The sequence below is a fragment of the Aquarana catesbeiana genome, linkage group LG09 (genome assembly GCF_042186555.1).
Source record: "Aquarana catesbeiana isolate 2022-GZ linkage group LG09, ASM4218655v1, whole genome shotgun sequence".
Lineage (NCBI taxonomy): Eukaryota > Metazoa > Chordata > Amphibia > Anura > Ranidae > Aquarana > Aquarana catesbeiana.
Genome location: NC_133332.1, coordinates 167,108,531 through 167,132,736, shown reverse-complemented (window position 1 = coordinate 167,132,736; position 24,206 = coordinate 167,108,531). Strand labels below are relative to the sequence as shown.

Here is a 24,206-nt window from a genome sequence, read left to right as displayed (position 1 = left end):
GTGGCTGCTGTAACATGTACTTGTTTACAATTTATATAAAAAAAAAAAAAAAAAAAAAAAAAAAAAGGGAAGGGGGATCTGGTTTTCTTTGTATGCGAAATCCCTGATGTTCCTGCCAGTCCCTCTGCTTTCCTATTAAAAACTGAGCACACTAGGCAGGAGAGCACAGCATGGTCAGTTTTCTGGCTGGGTGTAGAACTCAGCCTGCTCTGCTCCAATGATCAGACTACTGCTGACAGCAGCACCCCCCCTCCCCCAAGGACAGCCATTCCAGTGTGCAGTTTCTCCTCCCCCAGCTGAAAACAGGGGATATGTGATCACTTAAAGAGATAAAAAAACATTAGAAATACCCCCCCCCCCCCCATCTTTTTTTTGATGGGTAAACACAAATGTTTTGCCTTTAATTTCTATTTTAAGTTGAATGGGTTATTTTACAAGGTGAGGGTTTGGTGTCACTTTTTAAACAAAGTATATGTAAAAAGTTCGATTTTTATTTTTTAAAAATAACAAACATGTCATACTTGCCTCCACTGTGCAGCTTGTTTTGCACAGAGTTGGCTCCGAATGGCGTTTTCTGGGGTCCCCCTGTGGCTCTCCTAGCTCCTCCCCGTCTCAGATAACCCCCTGGGAGAAGAGCTTTTCGGGGGGGGTTACCTTGCAGGCACGCTCCCGAGTCCTGCATTCAGCGTCCATAGCCGCTGAGTGCAGGACTCGACCCCGCATCATTGGATTTGACTGACAGCAGCTCGAGCCAATGGCTGCGCTGCTATCAATCTATCCAATAAATAGCCAAGAACCCTGGGCAAAGATCCAGCGGGTTTGCGACGTGGGACTTTCCAGGGCTCAGGTAAGTAAAACGGGGGGGCGGTAATCGTCAGATGTTTTTTCAACTTAACGCTTAGGATGCATTAAGGTGAAAAAACAGGAACCTTCACAACCCCTTTAACTCTCAGGTCAGGAAACCTACACTTTCCTAAGAGTCTTAGTTGCTGTAAATGTATTCCTGATCCTTAGTGTGGAAAATTAGTTCATGGGAACTCCACTGTAACAAACAGGAGAAAAGGAGAGCAGCTGTTTAGATGGTCTATTTTGCGCCATAAAAATTACAGCTGGAACAAGGTTGATTGCTAAGGACATCATCACCACTTTTTCTACACTACTCTACACAAATAGGGCCTATCGAGCTGCAACAAGCCTTGAAGTGATACAACATGCACAGACAAAGCATTTGTTTCTCCTAAAAGATCATATTTAGCCTGAAGTTTAAATGGACAACAGTAGAGCGTTTTAAGAGGTGTTGCCAAGTGTTGAAGAAAAGCATAAAACAGGTTCTAGTTATTTTATGTACATTTGCAGCATTTGTTATGTGTACTGCTATGCACATTGTCTTTTTTACCGTGAGATTACAAATATCAACAGACATAAGGTTATTGTAGTCATATGTTGTGTACCTTATCCGATGCAACCTATGCAGCAAAGGATCCTACATTGGTGAACAGTGAAACATGACAAATTGAAAACAGGGATGAATGTACATAGACACCATTAACCACTTGAGCCCCGGACCATTATGCTGCCTAAGGACCAGAGGTCTTTTTCCAATTTGGCACTGCGTCGCTTTAACTTTTAATTGCGCGATCATGCAATGCTGTACCCAAACGAAATTTGCGTCCTTTTCTTCCCACAAATAGAGCTTTCTTTTGATGGTATTTGATCACCTCTGCAGTTTTTATTTTTTGCGCTACAAACGGAAAAAGACCGAAAATTTTGAAAAAAAAATGATATTTTCTACTTTTTGTTATAAAAAAAATCCAATAAACTCAATTTTAGTCATACATTTAGGCCAAAATGTATTCGGCCACATGTCTTTGGTAAAAAAAATGTCAATAAGCGTATATTTATTGGTTTGCGCAAAAGTTATAGCGTCTACAAACTAGGGTACATTTTCTGGAATTTACACAGCTTTTAGTTTATGACTGCCTATGTCATTTCTTGAGGTGCTAAAATGGCAGGGCAGTACAAAACCCCCACAAATGACCCCATTTTGGAAAGTAGACACCCCAAGGAAATTGCTGATAGGCATGTTGAACCCATTGAATATTTATTTTTTTTGTCCCAAGTGATTGAATAATGACAAAAAAAGAAAAAAATATTTACAAAAAGTTGTCACTAAATGATATATTGCTCACACAGGCCATGGGCCTATGTGGAATTGCACCCCAAAATACATTCAACTGCTTCTCCTGAGTACGGGGATACCACATGTGTGGGACTTTTTGGGAGCCTAGGTGCGTACGGGACCCCGAAAACCAATCACCGCCTTCAGGATTTCTAAGGGTGTAAATTTTTGATTTCACTCTTCACTGCCTATCACAGTTTCGGAGGCCATAAAATGCCCAGGTGGCACAAACCCCCCCCCAAATGACCCCATTTTGGAAAGTAGACACCCCAAGCTATTTGCTGAGAGGCATATTGAGTCCATGGAATATTTTATATTTTGACACAAGTTGCGGGAAAGTGACACTTTTTTTTTTTTTTTTTTGCACAAAGTTGTCACTAAATGATATATTGCTCACACAGGCCATGGGCATATGTGGAATTGCACCCCAAAATACATTTAGCTGCTTCTCCTGAGTATGGGGATATCACATGTGTGGGACTTTTTGGGAGCCTAGCCGCGTACGGGGCCCCGAAAACCAATCACCGCCTTCAGGATTTCTAAGGGCGTGAATTTTTGATTTTACTCTTCACTGCCTATCACCGTTTCGGAGGCCATGGAATGCCCAGGTGGCACAAAACCCCCCCAAATGACCCCATTTTGGAAAGTAGACACCCCAAGCTATTTGCTGAGAGGCATGGTGAGTATTTTGCAGCTCTCATTTGTTTTTGAAAATGAAGAAAGACAAGAAAAAACATTTTTTTTTTTTTCTTTTTTCAAATTTCAAAACTTTGTGACAAAAAGTGAGGTCTGCAAAATACTCACTATACCTCTCAGCAAATAGCTTTGGGTGTCTACTTTCCAAAATGGGGTCATTTGGGGGGGTTTTGTGCCACCTGGGCTTTCCATGGCCTCCGAAACTGTGATAGGCAGTGAAGAGTGAAATCAAAAATTCACGCCCTTAGAAAGCCTGAAGGCGGTGCTTGCTTTTCGGGGTCCCGTACGCGGCTAGGCTCGCAAAAAGTCTCACACATGTGGTATCCCCGTACTCAGGAGAAGCAGCAGAATGTATTTTGGGGTGTAATTTCACATATTCCCATGGCATGTTTGAGCAATATATCATTTAGTGACAACTTTGTGCAAAAAAAAAAAAAAAAAAAAAAAAAAAAAAAAATTTGTCTCTTTTCCGCAACTTGTGTCGCAATATAAAATATTCCATGGACTCGACATGCCTCTCAGCAAATAGCTTGGGGTGTCTACTTTCCAAAATGGGGTCATTTGGGGGGGTTTTGAACTGTCCTGGCATTTTATGCACAACATTTAGAAGCGTATGTCACACATCACCCACTCTTCTAACCACTTGAAGACAAAGCCCTTTCTGACACTTATTGTTTACATGAAAAAGTTATTTTTTTTTGCAAGAAAATAACTTTGAACCCCCAAACATTATATATTTTTTTAAAGCAAATGCCCTACAGATTAAAATGGTGGGTGTTTCATTTTTTTTTTTTCGCACAGTATTTGCGCAGCGATTTTTCAAACGCATTTTTTGGGGAAAAAACACACTTTTTAAAATTTTAATGCACTAAAACACACTATATTGCCCAAATGTTTCATGAAATAAAAAAGATGATCTTAGGCCGAGTACATGCATACCAAACATGACATGCTTTACAATTGCGCACAAACGTGCAGTGGCAACAAAATAAATACATTTTTAAAAGCCTTTAAAAGCCTTTACAGGTTACCACTTTAGATTTACAGAGGAGGTCTACTGCTAAAATTACTGCCCTTGATCTGACCTTCGCGGTGATACCTCACATGCATGGTGCAATTGCTGTTTACGTTTGACGACAGACCGCCGCTTGCGTTCGCCTTAGCGCAAGAGCAGGGGGCGACAGGGGTGCTTTTTTTTTTTTTTTCTTCTTTATTATTTTTTTGCTTTTTTATCTTATTTTTAAACTGTTCCTTTCATTTTTTTTTTTTTTTATCATTTTTATTGTTATCTCGGGGAATGTAAATATCCCCTATGATAGCAATAGGTAGTGACAGGTACTCTTTTTTGAAAAAATTGGGGTCTATTAGACCCTAGATCTCTCCTCTGCCCTCAAAGCATCTGACCACACCAAGATCGGTGTGATAAAATGCTTCCCCAATTTCCCAATGGCGCTATTTACATCCGGCGAAATCTAAGTCATAAAATGCTCGTAGCTTCCGGTTTCTTAGGCCATAGAGATGTTTGGAGCCACTCTGGTCTCTGATCAGCTCTATGGTCAGCTGGCTGAATCACCGGCTGCATTCTCAGGTTCCCTGTTGAGACAGGAGAGCCAGAGAAAAACACGGAAGACGGTGGGGGGGGGGCATTCCCTCCCACGGCTTGTAAAGGCAGTCTAGAGGCTAATTAGCCGCTAGGATTGCTTTTACATGAAAGCCGACCGCTGGCTGAAAAGAATGATACCAAGATGATACCTAAACCTGCAGGCATCATACTGGTATAACCACTCAAAGTCGTGAATGGCGTACCTGAAGACAAAAAAATGGTTAACAATAAAGCACAGTAAACGGTAAAGTATAAATAATTACATACCTGAAAAACAAACATGATAAAACATAATAACAATAAAACATTGCAGAATAGAATACAGTAAAAAAGAGCAGAACAATAGAGAGAGAGAATAGAGAGAGAGAACAATAAAACAACAACAATTTTTTTTTTATTTTATATATATATATTTTTTTTTTACACTTTTTTTGTAACTAACTTTTATAACGGTAACCGGTTCCAGGTTCGGGTCTCTCAAAATGCGATGGCATCTTGGGAGACCCTGTGAAAGAGTGCCTAGTCTGTGCAATGCTGTACCCTACGCTAATACTCAACTAGTGAATGGTAGCGTTCAAAACATTCACCAATGCAAAGACCAGGATTGTCAGGACAGGAGGGACAATGATAGCGGGTGTCACACCTATATCCGTGCTTGCTGCAGACACGACATCTTTTTTGGGGGGGCTCGTTGGGTAGGGGTACTCGGGAGGACATAAAGAAAATGCCTCTCATGCAGCCGACTGCATTTGGTTGGGGATGTGAATGGGGGAAGTACGGGCGCTGCAGAAGCGGTGGGTTCCCAATTAGGATTGGCGAATGCAGCAGGAAGGGCACTATGGGCACGACGGGCCTGTGTTTGTCTTCTTGGTGGCAGTGGGACACTACTTGTGCTTGCCACCTCACCAGCTTGAACTGCACTTATGGGACTCGCCACGTCACCAAGTGTTACTGCAGTGCTGGTTTGACTACGACCGGGGTGTACTAGGCCGCTGGTGCTTGCCAGTTCACCAAAACGCTACCAAAAAAACTGTTAGCGATCGCAGGGATCAGGCCTGACTCTGCGAACGCTGCAGTTATGCGTTTAGTGTTTTGTAAGTGACAGTGATCGATCGATACTGCACTTGGGTGGGCTGGGCGGAGGGGCAAAACGCAGGTGCTAGCAGGTATCTGGGCTGATCCCGCTAACACTGCGTTTTTGGGAACCCTAAACTGCTGGAGACGCTAGTATAGATCTGATCGGATCAGATATTGATCCGATCAGATACTATACCACTAAGGGAGGTGTATGGTGTGTGCGTGGGTGTTAGCGGTACTGGCGCTAACCTGACGCTGCCTGGGGCTGGTGCTTGCTAGTTCACCAAAACGCTACCAAAAAAACTGTTAGCGATCGCAGGGATCAGGCCTGACTCTGCGAACGCTGCAGTTATGCATTTAGTGTTTTGTAAGTGACAGTGATCGATCGATACTGCACTTGGGTGGGCTGGGCCGGGCCGGGCGGAGGGGCAAAACGCAGGTGCTAGCAGGTATCTGGGCTGATCCCGCTAACACTGCGTTTTTGGGAACTCTAAACTGCTGGGGACGCCAGTATAGATCTGATCGGATCAGATATTGATCCGTTCAGATACTATACCACTAAGGGAGGTGTACGGTGCGTGCGTGGGTGTTAGCGGTACTGGCGCTAACCTGACGCTGCCTGGGGCTGGTGCTTGCCAGTTCACCAAAATGCTACCAAAAAAACTGTTAGCGATCGCAGGGATCAGGCCTGACTCTGCGAACGCTGCAGTTATGCGTTTAGTGCCTTGTAAGTGACAGTGATCGATCGATACTGCACTTGGGTGGGCTGGGCGGAGGGGCAAAACGCAGGTGCTAGCAGGTATCTGGGCTGATCCCGCTAACACTGCGTTTTTGGGAACCCTAAACTGCTGGGGACGCTAGTATAGATCTGATCGGATCAGATATTGATCCGTTCAGATACTATACCACTAAGGGAGGCGCATGCTGCGTGCGTGGGTGTTAGCGGTACTGGCGCTAATCTGACGCTGCCTGGGGCGACGCATATCACCGCCGGGCGATCGGGGGGCTAAACCTTTATTCGGTAATAAACGGCGGGTTCCCTGACACTATAAAAAATAAACGAACTAGCCAGCGTCACCCGTAACGGTTATACGGTGATCAGTGGTGAAAGGGTTAACTAGGGGGCAATCAAGGGGTTAAAACATTTATTAGATAGTATATGGGGGTCCCTGTCGCTATAAAATGCTGACGGCGAACCTAAATATTTACCTCACTAACTAGCGTCACCAGCGACACTAATACAGCGATCAGAAAAATGATCGCTTAGCAACACTGGTGACAGGGGGTGATCAAGGGGTTAAAACTTTATTAGGGGGGTATCCTAGACCTAAAGGGGGGTAATACTCACTGTTCCAACACTGTAACTGTCACAAACTGACACCAATGCAGTAATCAGAAAAAAAAAACAAAAAAAACAAAAAACTGCTGGTGTCAGTTTGTGACAGGGAGGGGGGGGGTGATTGGGGGGGGATCGGGGGGGGGGATCGGGGTGTTTTGTATGCCTGGCATGTTCTACTGTGTGTGTAGTGTTGGTGCACTCACAGTGATGTCTTCTCTCCTCGGCGCTGCAACGGAATACCGAGCCGAGGAGAGATGACATCATTATTTCCTTTGCTGCTGTTTAGCATACAGCAGCAAAGGAAGTGATCTGATTGGCCGGCGGCGATCGCGAGGGGGGGGGCCACGAACGGATGGCCTCCCCCTCATCTCCGATCCCCGGGGGACCAAACGGGACCGCCTCGGGCGGCGGGGGGGGGGGGTCCGATTGGACCCCCCACCCGCGGGAGGCAAATCACGTACATGTACGTGATTTTGCCTGCCCGTGCCGCCTTGCCGACGTAAATCGGCGTGAGGCGGTCCTTAAGTGGTTAAGGAACATAAAGAAGATGATTTCTGCACATCTGTGAGACATCATTCCTCACAACCAGACCACACTATGGAAGACATTAATGTTTTACTTCTTAAAACGGAACTTTGAAACTACCCAGAAAATTTCTGATCCAAGATTCCATTTGACACAAAAGATAATGTATAAAAATGTGGCCCTCGGTTTTCTAATCCCAACAGTTTTACAACCCCCCCTCCACCTCTGGGACTGTACGCCACCTCCCAGTCTATAGCTCTCTACCTGCCTTATCTTACTATCCAAGTTTAGTGTGTGTTTGTTCTTTTTCCCTTAGAGATGGTCTTACTTAATATTCTGCCGAAACTTTGTGTATTAGTATTGCATGGACTTTGAAGACCCCAAAAGCGGTTCTAAATATTTGGATGTTAGTGCAAATAAAAAATACAAAAATAAATATCACAGACAGTACTTGGATATCAATAGAAAACACTCAGGTGTACTTACAGGCACAGCAGCCATCAGTGTGGGCTTCAGCACTGTACAATCACCTTTGCTTCCTTTTTTTATTTTACTAGACTGTAAAAAAAAAAAAAAAAGGATTTAAAACAAATAAGTGAATAGTTTTATTGAAACACAGAAGAAAATACAAGTCAGTGTGAAACTTTCATCTGAATTAATCCAAATTGACAGCCATTAACCAAAAGAGGAGCTTCAGTCAGTTCTGCGAAAATGTTAAGTCAGCAGATTAAACTATAGCTGATGACTTTTAATAAACAGACACTCTCCTGTCCAGGGATCCAGCGTGGTCCCTGGGTCATTTCTTTGTCAGTCTTCGGGTCCCGGCATGTTCACCAAGGGAAGGCAACTGTGACTCCACAGCTGACTTCCACTGCGCATGTGCAAGCCACTTGTGTAAATGGGATTTAGAATGAGTGCAGCATGCTTTGGAGGTGCTTCTGAGATATTTTGCCTCACATCTGAGTTGCTTTGATTTCCTTTTCATGGAGTTGCTCTTCAAGCTACTTCTGAGCAGCTATACCATTCACTTTGGCTCATATAGTGAGGAAATTCCATTTAAATCACCATGTGCTTGATATGTGTATTTCATAATATTTCATTATCTGGGAAGAATTTCAACACCATGCTGTATTTACACCAGTTTAATTTTGTTGGCCCCAGAAAGATTCTGCTAGCCTTTTCCCCTTGTTATGAGACCCTTTGTGTAGGAACTATGCTCACCTCAGATTTAATCATACAACTGAACGCTAAAATTATTCACATAGCGGGAAAACTTTACAGAGTTCTATAAAGCAACCCTCTTGTATTGATTCGGTGGTCTCATTCCCTTTCTGCTCCCCTTTCAAAGTCATAGGAGGTAGGTCAGAGTTGTCACATACAGCAGTATCAATAGCATTGCGAGAGGGTGTCAGAAGAGGATGTTGGGGAGACTTCACAACAGACTTTAATATCCAAGTATAAAAAGAGGAAACTTTACTAATTCTAGTAAACCAATGCAGCTATGTGGAAATCTTGCACTTAACTGACTTCAGTACAGTCCAGCTGGCTGCCGCTTTTTGCGCACTAAACCATAAATGCACTGCTAATCTCGAAAAAAAAAAAAAATTGGCTCGCTCACCTTCTGCCAGGAACTAGATTAGTCTTCAAAGACTTTAAAAAAACCCTAAAGACATTAAAAATGGTATAAAGAACTGGTACTATACTAACAGCCCTACGTCAGGCATTTTGTCTAAAAGAAAATGTGTGCAAGTTAAATATATTTTAATCATATGCAGCAGATCTAGTACTTTTAACCCTAATTATCTTGTGATAAAGTGAGGAATCTGGGAGGTGCTATGACTCTCCAAACTGTCTGGAATGAATCAGGTAAGACTCTGCATGTTCAAAAAGCACACAAGAACAGCACGGGATGGGTTTAGGGAAGAGAAGACCAGTCTGTTTTACAAGTACCGCATTAAGTATGAATGGCCTTTGTGTTGACATTTGTTAGTGATCTTTTGACATTTTACAAGTGTTTAATCACCTGATTACAAAACAAGTAGCACAAGCAGATAAAATTCTGGCAAACTGTCCCTAGCTGAAACACTAGCTGCTCTTACGTACTTTTTATAGAAGAGATATGAAACCCAAACAGTACATAGGACTGGAATGTGTATGCTGGCTTAAAAGGCTTTTCCCTTCCTGTAACGCGCTGCATTGTGGGGAAAAAAGTACCGTATTTATCGGCATATAACACGCACCTTTTTACCCTGAAAATCAGGGGGAAATCGTGGGTGCGTGTTATAGGCCGATCCCCGTCGATTTTGTGTGATTGGAGTGATCGCGGCAATTGCCGCCGACATACACAGCCGTGTGTAGATTCAAATATGGCGCCGAGACTGCAGGGATTCGTCGGAGCCGAGATACACATACCTGAGTGTTCTCGGCTTTTTTCGGCGCCGCCGTCACGCCCAGTCCTGCCCTTGGACCTGTGTTATGTCCATCATAGGGCAGGACTGGGCGTGACTGTGAGCGGCGTAGAAAAAAAGCCGAGAACACTCGGGTATGTGTATCTCGGCTCCGACAAATCTCTGCAGTCTCGGCGCCATATTTGAATCTACACACGGCTGTGTATGTCGGCAGCGAGTGCACAAAGCTGCACTGACAAGGCTGCAATGGACACTGGGGCAAGGCTACACTGACACTGAAAAGGCTGCAGATGGACAGATAACGCTGCATTGATGGGCATTTTAATGTAAGTTTTTTTTCCTTAAACTTCCCTCCTAAACTTGGGGTGCGTGTTATACGCCGGCACGTGTTATACGCCGATAAATACGGTACATTTGCTTTTAATCACCAAATTTAAAAAAAGCAAATGAAAAAAATTTAAAACAAATAATGAAAAATAACTCCCATGACCACTTTTGTTGAGAAAAAAAACATTCCCTCTATGTACATTACAAAGATAAGACTTCGACAGCTCCGCAAAACAGGTGCTATTAACCCTTTCCTTGGCCTCTAGCGGGTGTTAAAAGCGCCCCTATAACAGCAGTAAAGCACCACTAAAACGAACAGCCAGCGCTTTACTGCTAACGCCCGTACCGGTGTGAAAGGGGATATATTTATATAGATAGATAGATAGATAGATAGATAGATAGATAGATAGATAGATAGAATGTTTGGGGGCTCCAAGTCATTTTATAGAAAAAAAAAATACCTGAAAAAAAGGAAAAGGTTTAGTCTTTAACCACTTTAATACCAGGCACTTTCCCCCCTTCCTGCCCAGGACAAATTTTCAGCTTCCAGTGCTGTCACACTTTGAACGACAATTGCACTGTCATACAACACTGTACCCAAACAAAATTTTTATCATTTTCTTCCCACAAATATAGCTTTCTTTTGGTGGTATTTGATCACCACTGGGTTTATTTGTTGCCAAACTAGAAAAAAGAAATAAAAAAAAAAAAAAAAAAATCTTCGTTTGTTATAAAATTGTGTTTTCTCCTTCACCGACAGGCACTACTGATGAGGCTATACCAATAGGCGGCACTGATGGGCACCGATAGGTGACACTGATAGATGGCACTGGATAGGCAGCACTGATGAGGTGGTACTGACAGGCATTACTGATTGGCATCTGAAGGGCACTGACAGGCGTTAATGATGGGACACTGGCAGCTGATCTGCACCTCTCATGGGGGCTGTGCCGATAATCAATGTGCTGATTATCAGCGCGGGGGCGTCTTTAGTGATCGGCTCTCCCTGTCAGCATGAACCGAGGAAAGCCGTTTACTGGCACTTCCTGGTTCACACTAATCAGCTTCGGTCAGTCACAGCAAAATAAAAAATAAATTTCATTTGTAAATAACTTTTCAATGCTTTGTACCATTGCTGACATCTGAAGTGTAAACAAAACAGTTGCTGTAGGTGTAAGTTAACCACTTCCGGACTGCCCACCGTCGTTTTATGTTGGTACTTTGAAGAATATCGTTGTTATGGCAGCAAAAGCTTCAGGATTCTTTGGGTGGTTAACCGGGCCCTGTGATAAGAGATCTGGCCAGTCTGTCAGTGTCAGTTGAGGTTGGATGCTGAGGTTCTTCAAGTGAACCATGCTGAACCATGCTCTTTGGGGCCAGTGCGGTGCTATTAGTATTACCATTGCTCGCTCTGCCTTTATTTTTTGGATCACTCTTGGTATTATGGCAGTTGGAGGGAATGCATAACACAGTCGCCATCCCCAGCTTTGGCTGATGGCATCTACTCAGCTGTTGCCATCTATGGTATCTAGTGAGAAGAATGTTGGCAATCGTGGCGGTCCGATTTTACGTCTCTCCCCTATATTGCTGGTTTGAATGCTTTTAATGCTTCCCCCACCGCTTTTAGCTCTCTCATGTTTGAGGAGGCTTAGGACCATTTGGAACGCCATTTTCCCTGTGTGCAGAGGCCCTCCATGTGTGCCCCCCAGCCAAGGGCACTGGCATTGGTGGTGAACCTGACTGGGTCGGATTGAGCCCATTTGCACCCTTCGATGTATCGAAGCGAATTGAGCCACCATTGGAGTGTTTGTTTGACTGTGGTCAGAACAAGAATGGACTTGTCTAGAGATAAGCAGCTGCCATCCCACTGGGACAGAATGTAATTCTGTAGAGGTCTCATGTGAATCTGCGCCCTGGTGATGACTGGGATTGATGAGGTCATCAGTCCTAGCACTGCCATCCCTTGTCTGATTGTAAATGGCGTTGGCCCCTCTTAGAGAGGTTACTGCCTGCGTGATTTTTTTCATTCTTTTCTTCCGTTAGGAAGGTTTTGGTTAGTCTGGAGTCCAGTACATAGCCCAAATATACTGCTCTCTGGCTCTGGGTCATCTGATTTTTCTGCATTCACTATCCATCCCAGGTTTTGCAGATAGGACATACTTGTGCGCAGGTTGTTCTCTAGGGTCTCTGCTGAATCTGCAAAGAACAGTAGATCGTCTAGGTATGGTATTATGCCTTGTTGTCTTAGACCTTTTAGCGCTTCTGCCATTATCTTTGAGAAGATTCCGGGTGCCGAAGAAATGGCGAAAGGGAGAGCTGTATATTGCAGGCGCAGAGTGGTTGCTGGCCCTTGTATTGCGAACCTCAGGAATTTTTGATGATCCTCCTTTATGGGGACATGTAGGTAGGCATCCTGTAAGTCTATCGTTGCCATAAATGTCTCCTGTGGTAGGATGTTTCTGATCGAGTAAATAGACTCCATTCTGAATTTTTTGGTATTTTATTCCTCTGTTGAGTAGCTTGAGGTTCAGTATGAGCCTTAGCTTGCCTGACGTTTTTTTTCTTTGCAAAGATATGGGAATAAAACCCCCTTTGTTCCTCTTCTTGAGGTACATGGCGAATCACTTTGATCCAGTAGATTCTCCAGGGACTCTAAAAAGGCCTTTGCTCGATCTTCGTCCTTTGGTAGCATGGTTACTAGGTACTTGGTTGGGGGGCGGGTGGAAAATTCTATTGCATAGCCATTTGTTATGGTGCATATTATGAATTTGTTTTTTGTTGCGTCCATCCATTGGTGGAAAAAAGCTGCGAGTCTGCCCCCCACCTGATGACAGTCATTGTTCTTTGTGTTAGGAGGCTTGAGGATGAATTCACCCTTGCCTTTTTTGTATTGTTGTCCCCAGCGCTTCTTTGCTCCCAGCTTGTTGAATTTTTTGAATTGCCAAAAGGGCGCCTTCCCTTGTTTCTTTTTGGTTTGGGGAAAACCCTTGTTCTTTGCTGCGGTCCTGTCTAGTACCGTTCCTAGTTCAGGCCCAAACAGTAGATCTACAGTGAATGGAATTCCACACAGCCTGTTCTTAGAAGGAATATCACCTCCTCAAGATTTCAGCCACAGGGCTCTTCGGGCTGAGTTGAGTAGCGTTGTGGCCCTTGAAGATATTCTGACGGTTTCAGCTGAGGTATCTGCTAGAAAAGTTGCCGCTCTGGTTAGTGTAGGGATGGTTTTTTATTAATTCTTCCCTAGGTGTGTCACTTTCCAGTAGTTCCTGAAGCTGGGTTAACCAGATTAGCAAGGTGCGGGCTATGCAGGTGGAAGCTATTGCCGGATTCAGATTCGCAGCCCCTGCTTCCCAGGCCCTCTTTAAAAGGGCTTCTATTTTCTTGTCCATGGGGATCGCTTAAGGTACCCGTGTCGTCAAAGGCTAAGTCCCTACCCGGAATTCCCTACCCCAATCTGTCAGACTGTCTCCAAATTTATCCACTTTTAGGCGATCCCTGAAGACTTTCCTCTTCAGAGAAGCCTATCCTGCCTCCATCTAACAACTGCATTATTTTCTCCATTAGCTCATCCCCCACAGCTATTACCCTTTTGTATAACTTGACCCTCCCTCCTAGATTGTAAGCTCTAACGAGCAGGGCCCTCTGATTCCTCCTGTATTGAATTGTATTGTACTTGTACTGTCTGCCCTAATGTTGTTGTAAAGCGCTGCGTAAACTGTCGGCGCTATATAAATCCTGTATAATAATAATAATAATAATAATAATAAGTCAGATTTATTTGTGACTTTTGCCAGAGAGGCATCCACTTTGGGGCATTTAGTCCAGGTTTTTGCGTCTGTCTCTGCAAATGGATATCTGCGCTTGACCGCAGCTGGTATGAAGAGTTTTCTCTCTGGGTCTTCCCACTCTTTTTTGATATCTTTAGGAGTTTGGTGTACAGGAAATGTTCTAGGTTTCCTGGGTTGTAGCCCTTTATACATCTTGTCATGTAGTAGGAACTCTGCATTTTTTTTTCCTCTTTAATACCTAGCGTGTCTGCTACAGCTTTGAGAAGGTTATCAGTGTCTTCTGAGAGAAATAAGTTGCCTGACGTTCTACCTGTTCCCTGAAGGAACGCATGTCCCGCTGGTAGATGGGGTACAAGCCTGACTGGCATTTGTTGGCATTTCTAACTTCTCAATTGCTGAGCGTAGCGGTGCCATGGTGCTCTTTATCTCTTTTTTAAAGAGCTGAGCAGATCTCTCAGGTAACCTTGAGACTCTTTGGCCACCATTTTGTCTATGCATTTTTGGCATAGGGGTTTTTTCCATTCAGGTGAAAACCGGTGGCTGCACGAAGCACATGTTTTGTTGCTTTTCGTTTTCCTTTCCTCTGGGGTCTTTGCCTGAAATCAAGCACAAAAAGGTCCCCGTGATGAAGGTGGTTAAAGACTGCCAGTAAATGGGAAGTTTTTTTCAGTGAGGTGACCCTTGAGTATTCTGGCTTACCTTGGAGCTGTCCTGGCTTGCAGGATCTGCAGGGCAGGGTGGAAAAGCGTCAGACATGGTCAGCCACCAAGATCCTCTGCTTAGAGGAGCCTTTTTAACTGCTCCCTGCTTAAGCTCTGGCCCCGCCCCCAGCTGACCCCATGCAGGTTGGTGGATGTACCTGCACATGCCGCTATTGCTGGTGTCCTCCTTCCTGAGATTTTATTAGGGAGGGGGATGCTGCTAGAGAGATATATACACACATATTATATATATATATATATATATATATATATATATATATATATATATATATATATATATACACACACACATACATACACACATATATATATATATATATATATACACACACACGCATATATACATATATATATAAATAATATGTGTGTGTATATATATATATATATATATATATATATATATATATATATATATATATATGTGTATGTATATATATATATATATATATATATATATATATATATATATATATATATATATATAATTATATATAATATGTATGTATGTGTGTATATATATATATATATATATATATATATATATATATATATATATATATATATATATATATATATATATATATATATATATATACACACACATACATACACACACACATATATACACATATACATACACACAGTGGGGACGGAAAGTATTCAGACCCTTACATTTTTCATTCTTTGTTATATTGCAGCCATTTGCTAAAATCATTTAAGTTCATTCTGCAAAAACGTCAACAATTCTGTGTTTTTCTGTCAATATGGGGTGCTTTGTGTACATTAATGAGGGAAAAAAAAAAAAAGAACTTAAATGATTTTTAGCAAATGGCTGAAATATAACAAAGAGTGAAAAATGTATAATTAATATATATATATATATATATATATATATATATATATATATATTTTTTTTTTTTTAATTCCCGCCTCCCGGGAAGTGATGTCACAGGAAGTGCCCGCTGTGTATCTCTCCCCCCCAGAAGTCTCCACACTCCGGGAAAATGGCCGCTGACCGGAAGTGATGTTTTTCCGGTGTCTGCGCCATCTTGTAACACCCCGCAGAGCCTCCATGAGGACAGGAGCTGGCTCTGTTGGATGCGGTGGAACGCCGATGGTGGCGGTATCACGGTGGAGGCAAGCGGACGGGCAGACAGTAGGTAAACAGAGTAAAAAAACTGACACCTACCCGCGTGGGGTCATCTGTGGGATCCACTGCGGCCTGAGGTCAGGGGCAAAACAGATCACCAGCCATGTCAGGTTGAAGCAGCAGCAGGTCCCTCTAGCATGCAGTGTGGGGAAAAATGCCAGTGCATTTGTTTCAGATTGGGGGGAGGATTGCAGACCCCTCTGTAGGGGTGAGCAGGCAGAGCAAGTATTTTGCTCAAATTTGCTGCTCCTGCTCGCCCTCCCAAGGCCCGCTGGGCTGAATGGGATGCTGGCAGGGGGTCCCCTGCAACTAGCACAAAGACGAGGTAAAATAAACATTTCTTTGCATCTCCTGTGAGTCCGGAGGAAACACAAACAACTGAGGCACGCAGGTAAGACTGTGAAATTTATAATGGTGGACTAATGCGTTTCCTGTTTTAGGGAGGAGGAGCCTCTCTCTCAGATGCTGAAAGAGAAAAATAAATAAAAAATGGGGGGAAGTGTGATGCACCCCTTACCAGCAGCTCACTGTAACCAGAACAAAGAACTGCCTGCACGCTAAATTGCTGCAGTTTAGCGTGGCAGGCAATGCGAACAGGCATCTAGTCTTCCTTTGTATTCTTGTTTGATTACCACTTTGATACATAATGTTGTGGTACAAGACTATTTAAGGGTTGGTCTCCTCCTCCCAAAGTGTCAGGGCATTCAGTTATTCTATGTCTAGCTTAGGGCTGTGTGTGGTCCACTAGAATTATCTGCATCACAGTGGAGACTCAATATCCAGAAGGCTAGTCAAGCGAACAGTTTCTGCTGGGTAAATCTGGCTTTGTGCCTTGATTCACAGAGACATGCAAAAGTCTGGGTCACTGTAGGAGAACAATTATCTACTTTAGGACAAACTGCACATTGTAAGAGTTCAAAAAAGTTTAGCCAACCTTTTCCCACAAAGCACTAGAGAAATAATGTATTATAAACCTTCAGATGTGTACATAAGAAAATCACAGCAGCTCAGACATTAATCATCAAATAAAATCACGGCAGTCTGCAAACAACCTGCTTTCTGCATCCACACAGATGCTTGTAATGATATAAAATAAGAGGCCTACTCAGATTGGTGTATTAAAGTGGAGTTCCACCCACTTTTACAACTCTTCAGCATCCCTCACTAAACTGTGCACTGTAAATGAATTGGATATTTTTAATTTTTTTTTCTCAGCACCTACTGTATATCTGCTGTATTCATTTTTCACTTCCTCCTCCCTGGCCGTGGCCCATCGCATCATTTCCTGTTTGCAATGCCTTCTGGGAAGGGGCAGCAACTTCCTCTGACACTGCCGTTGTTATGGAAACCTGACCTGAAACCTATTACACTGCTTGTGCTGCACTGAGCATGTGCGAGATCTGCAAGGATGAGATCCAGGAAGAAATACAGTCTGGCTTCTGATGCCCACAATTAAGATGGCCACAGCCTGCTGTAAGTTTATAAAATAACAAACTACTGCTATAAACTAACAAAACAGACCTTAGTTTACAGACTAACTTTACTAGAATACATTAAGCTTGTGTACTATAGGGGTATTTTTATTTAAAAAGTCCATTTTGGCCGAAACACCACTTTAAGGCACTGCAAGGTGAAATGCATGCATCCTTTTGAATGGGCACCCTGTTACACTTTGCATTTATTATGTGCTTGTAAACCCTCACATATACCCAGTGAAGTGACTGGCCTCAGGTAATGGACAGATGAAACAAACCCTCCTACACAAGTTGTACTCATCTATCTGCAGTCTTCTCTTCATCTGTTCAAAGTCCTGAATTAAAAAGCTTGTCTGAGTTCAAAAAAAGGGGGGATAGAGCTGAAGTGGAGGGAAGGAATACACCCCCTCCACACAGGAACAGAGCTGAGACTGTCAATCAGTTGGAGGTCCCTCCCCTGTCAATATTTTTCTCTGATAGCAGAAGAATGAGGCAGCAGATAAAAGTGACACTTTGTTTTCTTAATTGAGACAAGTACACACTATATGCTTTGTTCATTCTTCATGTCTGAGGTTTAATACCACGTTAATGCAGGACACCTTAACACACAGAAATGCACTACATTAACAAGAGGCAGCATCTGGTGGTACAATGACTTCAGTGCCTATGGTAGCTATGTCCTCTACATTTTGACACCTGATAAGTTGGTCTGTTATAAAACATTCAATGGTTGAAAACTCACCTAGTACATTTTCTAAAATATTTGCTCTTTTCATTACAATATCTCTTGCGCTTTACCCAGGCTGTGATTTAAATGGAATAGAAATGACCGTGAGGTGACAGACTCTTCTCCTGCTTGACAGGAAGCAGAGACAAATCATTCATAAGAGATCAACAAACACCCTTCCCAAATCAGAACACGTGGACTAGTTAAAGGAACACCGTCCTGCCCACAGAGCAGCATTACAGCAAAATTCTCTAGTGATTGCATGATCCGCCCAACCTGCCTTTCCCCTAGTGTTCTACTTCAAAGAAGACCAAGGTGGAGCAATAACATATAAACCAATTATGAAAATCACTGTTTAAAACAAAAAAACAAAACAAGACTAAACCTGTCCCGGAAAGTGATTGATAGAGGCTCTCCCTACATCTGCTCTGCTAATAGGAACACTGAGGTTCAAGCACAACTTCACTCTCAATCAGCATGGACTATTTGTAATCCTTATTTTGTTAGCATTAGTAAATAGATGGAAAGTATATCATCATATTTGCTTGTATGAAACTTTTTTTTTTATTTTTTTTTTTTACATTTCTTGTTACGTCCTGGTTTCCAGGCCTAGGCAAATTATGTCATATAGCCCAGGAATCTGCGGTAGGGGAAGAGAGGTTTTCTCAGCTAAGCACACCCTCTCCTGCTTGCATGCCTGAGCTAAGGGCAGATGGATTCCAGAAAGTAAATGCTACATGCATCATCCGCCACTCAAGATGGCCATGGGAAGAAATGCTAGGGAATGTTTTTCAAAGTAATTTAATTTTTAACAAAATAAAGCCTGGAGACATGAGCCAGATGGGTGAATTTGCTTTAAGTATTAACCACTTGCCGACCGGCTTACGCGATATATACGACGGCAAGTGGTTCGTTCCCTCGAATCGCCGTATGGTTACGTTTGTACCTGTAAAGGCGATAGCAGGCACGCGCGTTTACCACCGGCCATAAACAATCGTGTGCACGAGAGCAGGAGCAGGGATTTGTGTGTGTAAACACACAAATCCCTGTTCTGTCAGGAGATAAGAGACATATCGTTTGTTTCTACTAAGTAGGAAAAACAATATATGTCTCTTCCTCTAGTCAGTCCTATCCCCATATAGTTAGAACACACCCAGGGAACATGCATTCAACCCCTTGATCGCCCCCTATCGTTAACCCCTTCCCTGCAAGTGACAATTACACAGTAATCGATGCATTTTTATAGCGCTGATCGCTGTATAAATGTCAATGGTCCCAAAAATGTGTCAAAAGTGTCCGATCTGTCAGCCGCAATGTCAAGTACTGCTAAAAATCGCAGATCACCATTACTAGTAAAAAAAAAAAAGAAAAAAAAAAAAAGTCATAAATCTTTCCCATAGTTTATAGACGCTATAACTTTTGCGCAAACCAATCAATATGCTCCTATTGCGATTTTTTTTTTACCAAAAATATGTAGAATATATATTAGCCTAAACTAAGGAAGAAATTTGTTTTTTAAAAACATTTTTGGAGATATTTATTATAGCAAAAAAGTAAAAAATATATATTTTTTTTTAACCAAATTGTCGCTCGTTTTTTGTTTATAGGGCAAAAAAACAAAAAACAAAACAAAAACGCAGAGGTGATCAAATACCAAGGTTACGATAGGGGGCGATCAAGGGGTTGAATGCATGTTCCCTGGGTGTGTTCTAACTATATGGGGATAGGACTGACTAGAGGAAGAGACATATATTGTTTTTCCTACTTAGTAGAAACAAACAAATGGCTCTTCTCTCCTGACAGAACAGGGATTTGTGTGTTTACACACACAAATCCCTGCTCCTGCTCTCGTGCACACGATCGTTTATGGCCTGTGGTAAACGATCAGGTATTCACTCCTTAGGCAAAGGAGAGAATACCTGATCGGGACGCTCCCAGATGTGGTGTTTTCCTCGGTTCGGTGGACATCATCACAGCTGTTCCAGTATAGAGGAGACACCTTTGGAGACTTAAGACCCCTATCATTACCTGGGAGAACCGCTCATCTGGATCCCTAAGCCTGTTTGATTCGGTGTCATTGGCATTCAAATCCACCTGCTCCGGTAAGAGTATTTTCACCTTCTTTACTTCAAGAGCTATTATTAGACGAATCGAATGTTGGAGGATTTCCTCAGTCTCATTGGATTTGTCATCCATCTCACTGTTTGGACTCCATCACCTTTTTTATGTTTTTTTCACATACACAATGAACTGGATCATACCTTTTCATAGGGTTGTCCCGATACCGATACTAGTATCAGTATCGGCACCGATACCGAGCATTTGCCCAAGTACTTGTACTCGGGCAAATGCTCCCGATGCCTCCCCCGATACCTAGACTGTCAGCTGTGATCGGCGCGTGGGGGAGTTACAAGATTCTCCCCCAGCGGCTTTCACCAGCTTTAGTGACAGACAGCGGTGATCGCTCACAGCTGACTGTCACTGCATCCTCCTCCGTGCCCCCTCCTTTCCTCTGTCCTTCTCAGCTGTCCCCTCCGTTCTGCTCTTATCTGTCCTTATCTGTCCCTCTCCGCTGTCCCCTCGTTCTGCTCTTATCTGTCCCCTCCGTTCTGCTCTTATCTGTCCCCTCCGTTCTCCCCTTCAGTTCCTCCGTCCTCCCCCTCCTTCCTTTGTGTATGGATAGAGTCAGCTGACTCTGTCCATTCACATAACTGAAACATTGTAATCTTCTGTGATTACGATGTGTCAGTTTATGAATGGAGAGAAGCTGCGGTCTTCTCTCCATTCATTGTCAGTGCAGCTGACGCTGCAGAGAAAGGGACTGGGGATTCTCTATCCTCTGTCTCTTTCTCTGTCTCAAGGGGGAGATATCAGAGGTCTGTTAAGACCCCTGATATCTCACCAAAGCCCCCCAAAAGGGCTGATTAAAAAAAAAAAAAAAAAAAACAAAGAATAAAAGAAATATTATTGTAAAAAATAAAAATTGTAAAAAAAAAAAAATAACACACACATACAACGTTCACCCCCTCCCCCCCCCCCCAAAAAAAGCAAGCACTGTTAAAAAAAAAAAAAAAAAAATGAAGAAAAAAACACTGTCACGTGACATTAAAAAAAAGTATCGGTAATCGGTATCGGCGAGTACTTGAAAAAAAGTATCGGTACTTGTACTCGGTCCTAAAAAAGTGGTATCGGGACAACCCTACCTTTTCATCACTGAACTCTGTCGGACATTTGACACATTTTTGGGACTATTGTCATTTATACAGCAATCAGTGCTATACAAATGCACTGATTCCTGTGTAAAGGACACTGGCAGTGAAGGGGTTAACCACTAGGGGGCTAGGGAGGGGTTAAGTATGTCCTGGGGAGTGTTACCAACTGTGGGGGGGCGTGGCTACATGTGACACGTCACTAATCTCTGCTCCTGATCACAGGGAGCAGAGATCAATGACACTGTCACTAGGCAGAACAGGGAGATGCTTGTTTACATTATCATCTCCCCGTTCGTCCTCTCCGTGAGGCGATCGCAGGTATCCCCGCGGTGATAGAGTCCGCGGGACCCGTGACCCGACTCACGGAGCTCCCGGCTGGCGCGCACGCAATGGCACGGCAGTAAATTCAAAGGGACGTACGGGTACGCTTATTTGCCCAGCCGTGCCATTCTGCCGGCGTGCACCTGTCGGAAACCGGTTAAAGCGGAAGTAAACCCATCCATTTACCAGTTTCAAAAAACAGTTACCTTTCTGACACAGAAATGTAACACTCCCATTGGTTGTGCTCTCAACCTGTCAAACCATCCAATGGCTGGTGTTATAACTGATCACATGTGCAGCATCATGGCAGTTGCGAGGCCAAGATGGCAGCTTCCTTGACTAAACACGATAGGAGGGTTTACTTCCACTTTAATATATTAAACCTTCCTTTTGGATTTTTATTTTAGATCATGGAGAATACAATTGGTAGTGTCAGAGCAGGAATAGAAGGGAAGAGCAGCCAAAACCCCCAGATGGACAGGAACAAACTCAAAATTACAAAAAAGAAGAAGAAGAAGAGGTGGTCATTGTACTATCAAAGACCTACAAAAAGGCCAGGGGCTAGGCTCCACTAGGTAGTAAAATATCACATTTTGATGAACTCATCCTTTCATGTGTCTAAGAACAAGTACATTTTGAACTAGACTCACAATCCAAGTATATATAGTCAGGTCCATAAATATTGGGACATCAACACAATTCTAATCTTTTTGGCTCTATGCACCACCACAATGGCTTTGACATAAAACAAACAAGATGTGCTTTAACTGTGGACTTTCAGCTTTAATTTGAGGGTATTTACATCCAAATCAGGTGAACTGTGTAGGAATTACAACAGTTTGTATATGTGCCTCCCACTTTTTAAGGTAAGTAAATGGGACAGATTAACAATCATCCATCAAACTTTCACTTTTTAAATACTTGGTTGCAAATCCTTTGCAGTCAATTACAGCCTGAAGTCTGGAACGCATAGACATCACCAGACGCTGGGTTTCATCCCTGGTGATGCTCTGCCAGGACTCTACTGCAACTGTCTGCAGTTCCTGCTTGTTCATGGGGTATTTTCCCTTTAGTTTTGTCTTCAGCAAGTGAAATGCATGCTCAATCGGATTCAGGTGAGGTGATTGACTTGGCCATTGCATAACATTCCACTTCTTTCCCTTAAAAAACTCTTTGGTTGCTTTCGCAGTATGCTTTGGGTCATTGTCCATCTGCACTGTGAAGCGCCGTCCAATGAGTTCTGAAGCATTTTGCTGAATATAATTTTGCAGATAATATTGCCCGAAACACTTCAGAATTCATCCTGCTGCTTTTGTCAGCAGTCACATCATTAATAAATACAAGAGAACCAGTTCCATTGGCAGCCATACATGCCCACGCCATGACACTACCACCACCATGCTTCACTGATGAGGTGGTATGCTTTGGATCATGAGGAGTTCCTTTCCTTCTCCATACTCTTCTCTTCTCATCACTCTGGTACAAGTTGATCTTGGTCTCATCTGTCCATAAGATGTTGTTCCAGAACTGTGAAGGCTTTTTTAGATGTTGTTTGGCAAACTCTAATCTGGCCTTCCTGTTTTTGAGGCTCACCAGTGGTTTACATCTTGTGGTGAACCCTCTGTATTCACTCTGGTGAAGTCTTCTCTTGATTGTTGAGTTTGACACACATACACCTACCTCCTGGACAGTGTTCTTGATCTGGCCAACTGTTGTGAAGGGTTTTTTCTTCACCAGGGAAAGAATTCTTCGGTCATCCACCACAGTTGTTTTCCGTGGTCTTCCTGGTCTTTTGGTGTTGCTGAGCTCACCAGTGCGTTCTTTTTTTAAGGATTTTCCAAACATTTGATTTGGCCACACCTAATGTTTTTGCTATCTCTCTGGTGGGTTTGTTTTGTTTTTCAGCCTAATGATGGCTTGCTTCACTGATAGTGACAGCTCTTTGGATCTCATATTGAGAGTTGACAGCAACAGACTCCAAATGCAAATAGCACACTTGAAATGAACTCTGGACCTTTAATCTGCTCCTTGTAAATGGGATAATGAGGGAATAACACACACCTGGCCATGGAACAGCTGAGCAGCCAATTGTCCCATTACTTTTGGTCCCTTAAAAAGTGGGAGGCACATATACAAACTGTTGTAATTCCTACACCGTTCACCTGATTTGGATGTAAATACCCTCAAATTAATGCTGAAAGTCATCAGTTAAAGCACATCTTGTTCGTTTCAAATCCATTGTGGTGGTGTATAGAGCCAAAAAAAAAAAAAAAAAAAGATTAGAATTGTGTCGATGTGCCAATATTTATGGACCGGACTGTATAACAATTACACATAGCTAGAAGATCCACAACTCAAGACAAGAAATTAAACATGAACCTGAACAGCCAGACATAAAAGAGCAACCATTGCAGATTTGCAGTTAGCACTGACAAATCAAAGTTTCACAAAAGCCTTACTGCTAAATGGTAAAAAAATTTTCAGCACATCTAGTATTTCCATAAGAATAAATGATCATTTTCCCCTTTCATCCACCTTTAATTTGAAGTAGCTAATAGGAAAGGCTGCATAGCATTACATAACGTTTAAATATCTCATACAGGAAGGAGTTCTTCCACATTTTATAAACCTGAATATTACTAACACTTTCAGAAAGT

General features: G+C 42.8%; 1 protein-coding gene across 4 annotated transcripts in view; it reads right to left on the bottom strand.

The window, feature by feature from the left end:
* ACSL4 (acyl-CoA synthetase long chain family member 4) overlaps positions 1-24,206 on the bottom strand; it is a 105,957-nt gene that overhangs the window by 16,776 nt on the left and 64,975 nt on the right. For all 4 annotated transcript variants that reach the window (XM_073599367.1, XM_073599369.1, XM_073599371.1 and 1 more), the window contains exon 9: positions 7,906-7,977. In XM_073599367.1, the coding sequence (XP_073455468.1) occupies positions 7,906-7,977 (72 nt within the window). The remainder of the gene's footprint in view (positions 1-7,905; positions 7,978-24,206) is intronic.